An 8,105-nucleotide genomic window follows, 5' to 3' on the forward strand; every position below is an offset into this window, starting at 1 on the left:
GGGATAGAATTGTAGTTGGCTTAGTCAAAAGTCTCAACCACGGTGGCTTCACATTCGGATCCATTTAACTCCTCTTAATCAGTAAAAGGTTTCGGTGAAGTCTAAAAAATTGACTCGAAACCGGAAACCGCGCATGAAAAGCCTCTGGCACCCAGGATACCTGATGAGGAGACTAGCTCAAAAATCAACTTACACTTTTTTGATTGGGATACAGAGGTAGGGATAGACCGCAAAACCGTCCCTACTTTTGCGCAGTACGCGCCGGAACTGTCAAACAAAATTGAGGTCTGGAGTGAGGTAGCCTCCGTCATGGCAGGCGCTGGTTATTTTTTTAAAAAAGATTCTTCCTTCGCCCTAAAAAACAAACCAGCGCCTGCTACCCAGGCTAGGAGTGGGGCTGAAAACGCAGAGCAAGCCCTGGGGGGAGACGCTATTGAACGGAACGCTAGACGGTTTTCTCTTGCCTCACACGCCCAGCTACGGACGTGTAAGGCCCGCAGACTTCGCGCGTGTGAGTCTAGGGTAGGTAGGCAAGGAATCAACTAATTAATTGGCCATACAGTGGCCAGTTTCCATAGCGGAGCTCTCTCGCGCGAGAGAGCTCCATGCGCGCGAGAGCTTCGTGGGTAAAATAAGAAAAAAAATGGTAACCTGTACATGGGAGAAATTTTGGTAATCAATTGGCCGTCCGTACGTCCGTCCACCCCCTACATGTAAACCAATGTCAAATGTCAAGAGCCTATGAGAGTCATGAGCTCCTGAAAATGTTACATTTACTACAAGCACTATACTAAGGCAAGAAAATAGCTTGTCAGTTATTAACCCCATCCATGTGAGGATGAATTGCCGGACGGAACTATCAAAGCCGAGTTCTTTTTTTTCCGAGTAAATTTTGATGTCTACAGTGACGTGGACAACACATCCAGATAGAACTAGAGCGGGAGATAAAAAAACAAAGAAAAAAATGAAAAATGAGACTGTACTAACGGCCACCCAGGTGAAAATGAGCGACAGTGAAAGACAAAAAAATGCGAACAGGCACACGATATTTCCACTATAAAACGTGTAACCAGAATGGGTTCCCGCTGTAACTAGGAAGTTTAACCTTGAACATGTACTAGAGTGCAAAACAACGGCAAAAAAATGTACGAATAAATTTTGCCGCTCGTGTAAATTTGTTTAAGTAAAACGAGCAACTTGTTTTTTGAATAGCGATGTTGCGCGTTTTACCACCGACGCTCCAACCTGTTTTCCAAGATTTTTTCGTGTGGTACTAAAGGATCTGTGTCACGAAATTCAGCCAGATTAGGAAATTACAAAATGCCTGTTAAATTGAGAGAAAGATGAAAATAACCGCTTAAAACTTTAAAGGAAGGTTAAAACAACATAAGAACTTGATAGAAACGGATTGAAATTAGGGTTTTTGAAAACTGTTCAGCCAAACAGTTTTTCAAAGTTGATCCCTGCTGCTTGCAACTTCAAAAATAATGCTCAGGAGACATATTTCGTGTTTGCCTCGGATCTCTGATTTTGTCATTTACCCTTAATTTCTTTGCTTACTTTAAGTTCCATAGCGATTGAGGGCGAGTAAGGGACTGTGCAATAATTATCAGGAGGGGGGGCCGAAAAACTAGAGTTATCTAGCAAAAACTTAGACAGTACCCCCCCTCCAAAACAAAAAAATTAGTTATACCCCCCCCCCTCTGTTATGTTAAAAATAACGTCGCACCTCCCCCCCCCCCTCCCACCACACTGGTAAACTCAAAACTGGACTGAGCTGCCTTCACAGCTTCAATAATGACAAACGTTATTATGTAACATCTAGTATCGAGAAGGATGTTGATCGCTTGATTGAAGATTTAGACAAAGCATTTGCTAAGTACCGGGGTGCTTACCACATTGGCTCAAAATCTAAAATTTCTGAGGCCAGAAAGAGAAAGGAGCAGAGAAAAAAAATCAAACTGAACAGGAGATTGAATGCTTCAAATAACAGACCAAAAAGAGCTTGCATTATATTTAGATCCTTGGGAGGAGAGGCTGTTGAACTTTGTTATGAGTCACATATATATGGAATTCAGCAAATCGATTAAGTCGATGAAGAAACATTACTTTTATTCACATCAAAACCCGACAAGGCTTGTCTACGAGATCTGTTTGATTCCCATTGTTTTATGGGCGAAGCTGAAAAACAAGTTCATGATTTTTGCTTTACATAGGATCAGCTCAATTAATTAGAAGACGGGTTAAAATTGATCAGTTGTGAATTTGCTTTTCATTTTAATGGAATATTTTCAATAATCGTTTAACAGCTGTTCGTCATGATATTTGTTACAGTCTATCACGATGCCTGTATTGAGAATCTTTTATTGCGTTTAATTTTGTTTACATTTCGAATAAAAGTTAAGGCCCCCCCCTCCATCAAATGAGTGATTTTACTTTGAGCCCCCCCCTATCTTGGCAGCAATTTTATGTAATGCCCCCCCCTCTAGTTTTTCAGCCCCCCCCCCCTCCTGATAATTATTGCACAGTCCCTAATTGGCAAAATTAAACAAAATGAACTGTACTGCCGTGACACAGCCACTTTACAAACGCACATCATCGCTCAACTCGTTTTGAGAAATAAGTTGTGCCTGGAACGTCAAAGGGAATGATCAGCCCGGAATGCCAACAAGTAGAAACTGGCAATGGTTGTCTTTACACTAGGCCGTTAAGTAAGCCGCCTTAAGAGCTGCTAAGTTTTACTTAGCCAAAAATACGTGTGTGAAGGCCAAAGTAAAATCTCAAGTTACTAGTTTACTTTGCATCTTATTATAGTCGGAAAGTTGAAACGATTCAAGAAAGTTTCAAGTGACTTGAAAACCATCCTTAAAACCGCCGACTAAGCGAACTTGCGGTTCTTGAGCTTTGAAAAATGTGAGGCATGTAAAAGAAACGGTTGTGTGCGAAGCTTCCTTTTACTTAAAGAATTAGTTACTTGTCTTGAAATATTTCTTAGCTTATTTAGGCTCATGTGTAAATCAAAGACTACCAATATGAGCGAGGGTCCACCTGTCAGTCCTAACCCCTTCCGGCCATCATTTGATCAAATGCGACAGCTGCGGTTTCGAATAACGGCGGTATGACAGCCGAAAACGGTTTAAAAGCATCAGAGACATAAATATTAAAATCCTGTATATGTATTTTATTTTAGTAGATAATTGGATAATTTTTGGGCTATACATGGAATTTTCTTTTTCAACAAAAGCTGTTATCGTGTTCAAGTCTTGTCGTGCCATTAAAAGCCCATTTGCGGGATAGTGGGCACTCAATAAATAAAGATCATGTTCTTTGTTTGACTGGGGATTTGTGACATTTGTGACAAAAGAAACTGACTTGACTACATTCCACAGAAGATCACGGACGTAGCATTAAGGCTTGAAGAAAATTGTTTCATGCTATTTACGGTAACAGCGTAAGCGTTGGAACAAGATTTACAAATGAAGATGTTTCGCCAAATAAAAGTTTCGTTTTTGAGTGACAGGGAATCCGTATTCTACAGGAGTGGATGAAACACGACGAGTGTTTTTTTAAAACTTGAAAAGGTAAGCTTGAAAATGTTGACCTTTCTCAACGTATGGCGTCCTCGCGTCATTCTGTCTTCACTTCGTGCGTATAAAATCTGTAAACTCTAGAATATTAGCAAAAATCTTCGTGAAAATGTATTCAAAGAGAGTGAAAGCAATGATAACAGCTCATTCAATTACTGCTTAAAACATCAAATGAAATTCTTGGCAATGCTGGCGCAGAAAGGTTAACTAAACTTTCGCTTGATAATAATTATATTAAATCATCCCAGGTCGTTTGATTGCGGATACTGGTTTTTTTCACAACTCCCGCCTTGTCGAGAACAGCTAAATGACCTCCTCGTTGGTAACCGGAATCTTTCAGCAAAACGTTTACCATAAAACTTCTCCGATCGGGCCTGTCCCCGACCCACCGTCTGTTGAACAATTCAGATTATTTAGAACGTACTGTACAGCAGTGTACATAGTTTCCGGAGCAGTTCATTTGAAAATTAGTAATATTCAGGGAGGGAAAACAAGCTACTTTATATAACCGCCTATCTATCCATTGCTATTATTATACCATGAAACAAAGCGCGCGATGAAGGAAGCTTTTGCTGTAGGGAAGTCAGATTTTATTGTTGTTTTGAACTTGATCTTCAAAAAAAGGGTAGGATTTAGAGCCATCAATAATGTAAACAGTGAGCTTTGAACAGTAATTCATATGTATATATGTTGCGGTTCAATTTTATTTGAAGTGCAATTTTAATTTTTCTTTGTTCTTCCACGTGGTATTGAAATAGATGATAATGAATAGAAAGGCCGAAAAATAATGAATTAAACACCGTGGATATTACGTACTACAGAAATATTTGCTATGTTCCGCCTGCTAGATATGGATGTGAGAAGCTCGAAGACTGGCTACGGATATTCAGCCCTTCATACTGCTGTCATATCTCGGGACATCAAAGCTGTACAAGCACTAACAAGCACTGAAGCATGTGATCTAGAGTCCAGAGATTCCATGGGCTTTACAGCTTTGCACCTTGCTACACTACAAGGAAGTGAACAATTGGTGCAACTGTTAGTACAAGCGGGATCTGACGTCAATAGTCGGACAAAAGTAAGTATACCAGAGAAAAGTCTTACTATCTCAGAACATTTCAAACAAAAAGAATGCGCCTCGTTGAGATTTAAAATTAAATTAAACAATCATATAGCCGTCGCTACAATTTAGTCATTATAGGTAGGCATGCATGCGAAGGCTTTGGCTGTAAGATTCTTAACTGTGAGTGCCCGGACCTGCAACACAAAGAGGGTGCATCACGCATGGTTTTCAAGCGAATCAACAATATTGGAAGAAACTGGGAAGAGAAAGCGACTGGAAGGCCTGATTCTCACAGGCTGTCCAGTGGAAGAAACGTAAAAAGTTATTGTTTTTAGCAACTTGTCCTAGACACGATGACACAATTTATAAACTGAAGTTTTCAAGTCAGTGTAGTCGTTTTCCTTGTTTTCATTCATGTATGGCCAAAGACAGCCATAAATAGTTTCATTGCACTTTTAAAGTGCAAAATAGGATTGGAACATTGTATTGATCAGGGGCACCCAACGACAATTTTCGGAAGAATATCTGTTCGGAAGACGATTTTAGATCTAGAATTTTCGGAACATTTGTTGTAAAATTTCTTGCTTGCCTGCCTCTCCTATGATTTTCGAACATCAAAAAAATGGTATAATTGCCTATTTTTAACGGATTTTTACCCTAAAAAGGTCACCTAGTATTTTGGGGAGCCTTTTTTTCTGGCTGAAATTTTCGAAAAGGTAAGTTTTGATCCCTATAATTTTCGGATCACTTGGCTTTCAGCTAGGAAATCCGAACAGATGAAAAATTTTTAGGGGATGAAAATATGCCTATCTACCGTTTAAATACTAAACGTTTAACAGTGCTACGTTTAAGTGGTTTTGAACTATATTCTCGTTGGGTGCCCCTGATTGATGTTTCATTGTTGCAAATACATCTCTTGACAGTGCCTCTTAAGAAAGTACATTAAAAGAGAACAAAATCTGGCCAATTTTTACTGAATTTCCGAGACGCGTTGAAAAGGCTTAAATCGTATCGTATTTGAAACTGGGAATAGTTAGCCGTCTTTGTGAATGCAAGGGCCTTGTTACAGTCATACAATTTTTCGCATTGCCCATAATACATCCTGTTACCATCCAAAATAATACTCCTGGGTGTTACAGTGGTCCCGAGAGAAATTTAAGACAATGCTTATCCAAATTGGTTTGAAGGGCGTGAAGGGGGTAGATAACAAGGTATTTTGTGGGCAATGTCAGGAGCTCATATTGGATCTAGGCAAGGTGAAAATGGTAATTGCACTCAGAGATTCTATAGTCTGATTTTTTTTTATCGTTATCTAACGGTGATCCTTGTGGTGTGTTTTATTTTAGGAGGGAATGACTTCACTTCACATCAGTAGTGAACATTCTGAGGCAGAACAAAACATTATATCTACTCTAGTAACTGCCGGATCCTGCGACGTGAACGTGCGCAACAAACTCGGTCGCACTGCGCTTCACTTAGCAGCTAAACTAGGAAACATACATAATCTGAAAGTACTTATTGACGCTGGTTGCGACAGAGGTATTAAAGACAAACTTGGATTCACTGCGGTTGGTTTGGCTTTTAAGTTTAATCAGAAAGGGAGTGCGGATATTTTACTCCACTATAAACCCCGGAGAAGTCGTAGCTCCTCCAAAGACAGTCTTCTGGATGAAAATCGAAATGAACGAGCAGTTGAATGCAAAGATATTGAAAAAGAAGAAGAGACAGTTAGGAAGGATTGTGTTTGCACTACAAGTTTTCGAGTACGGGATGTTAAAACTGTTCATTCATTGAAGCAGTCTAAAAAGAATCAAATTCAGTTTCAAGAACATTGTAACAAGGTGTTATTGAAGTTAAAGAACAGGGACGTAAAAGAAGGCGAAGAGTTGTCTTGGAAAATTAACCATCTTCTCGGAACTATGGTTACAAGGAAAAGAGACAAATTGGATGGCTTAACCTCTTACAACTCGTGGAAAACACTTCACATATTAGAGAGAAAACTCTGGAACACAATTCCAAGTTGTGTTTCTTTCATTCATTATCCTTTTCTTGTATACTCTGTTGCATCGTTCGATGCTCGACCAAGCAAACGATGCTCCCTTGCTTTAATAAGGGAGGACTTATTTGGGAGAAATGCTGATCGCCGCAATTTGGAAACGGGCTTATTAGCAAAGCTGCTGACTGATTTGAAAGGTACCTTACTCTGTTCTCGCAATCCACGGGCGTCTTTTTGTTTTGAACAAAGGAATTTGCCAGCAGGTTTGACCAGTTTTGACCTCGAAGAGACAAGGCCGGAGGAGGTACCAGTATTTGACAACTTTGAACACTTCGCTCAAATATTAAAAGAGCTCTGCAAATGCAAGAGCGAGAAAATGTCGTCACTGAAGAGTGCAGATAGTGAAGCTAAAAGTGCGGGCGGAATCCATACTAAAAGCAACAAAATTTTGATCGTCGGAGATTCCGATGGGCAAGAGCACCAATTGCGCAAAATAATGAGCGAATTCGGTGTGGATGAAGTACAAGACTTTTTATCCTGCCTAAGTCAGGCGATCAACACTAGAAATCCCCAACCGCCATTCGTGGAAGATTTCGTGGAATTTTTTCTCGAAAACTCAAAGATTTTTACATATTGTCTCAACTCAAAATATTCGTTGTTTAGGACAATATTGGACAAATATCTTTCAACTAGCAGCCTATGGATAGCGGACAGAATTGCAAGTCTTTTCCTTCAAGTCTGCGTTGCTTTGTCGAGTGAGAAGCGACTATTACTTAGGTGCGCCGGGAATATTATGCAGCAAGGCCTGTCGCACGAACATTGCGATGCCTTTTCCCTCGGGAATTGCATTTTAGTTCGAATGGGACTTCTTAAGGGAGAGTTTGACGTCAACATCGTATCAAACCTCAAAGGTCCCCTTTTAGCGCTTGAACATATTTTCGGCGAGGATTATTTTCCAAGAAATCTTGCTTCTACATTTGCTTCATTTCTTTCCAAATCGAGTCCCAGACTGTTTGGATTAGAGGAGTTGCGCCTTCGGGCTCTTGTGTCTGCGGTTACCCGAGAAGTTCTTCCTACTTCGGTGCAGGAAGGTGAAAGAGAGACAGGAAGGAGCTTCAAGCGAATCTGTGACGTCGCTGCTCTTGAACAAGACAGGGAATTACTTTCGAAGTGCATAGACTCATTATTTTTTCGCACTTTTGTCGAGTTGAAATGCAGGGCGTGGCCTGTTGGGGAGAGCCTTCTCACGTACCTCGGCCTGCTGAAAAGCGAATACTCCATTGAGATTGTTAGAAACCTGAAATGCGCTTTAAAACTTCTTTTTCCTGTGGTGAAGCAAAGTTATTTTCCACAAAAACTTAAGGAAATGTTTTTAGTTTTCCTTAAAAAACCGAATCCTGCTCTGAATTCGTGTTCGTGGGTGGTTGAAGAGATCATTAATAAGCAAGGTGATTGGTAA

The 8,105-nt window shown here is 40.2% G+C and overlaps 1 protein-coding gene across 1 annotated transcript; it reads left to right on the plus strand.

Moving 5' to 3' along the window:
• The first annotated feature begins 3,426 nt into the window (after positions 1 to 3,426).
• On the plus strand, positions 3,427 to 8,105 carry LOC140949112 (uncharacterized). Its single transcript, XM_073398348.1, has 3 exons — positions 3,427 to 3,581; positions 4,436 to 4,665; positions 5,997 to 8,105. Exons 2-3 carry the CDS (start codon positions 4,438 to 4,440, stop codon positions 8,103 to 8,105), a joined length of 2,337 nt encoding a protein of 778 aa, XP_073254449.1. The 5' UTR covers positions 3,427 to 3,581; positions 4,436 to 4,437.

The sequence above is a fragment of the Porites lutea genome, chromosome 9, assembly GCF_958299795.1.
Source record: "Porites lutea chromosome 9, jaPorLute2.1, whole genome shotgun sequence".
Lineage (NCBI taxonomy): Eukaryota > Metazoa > Cnidaria > Anthozoa > Scleractinia > Poritidae > Porites > Porites lutea.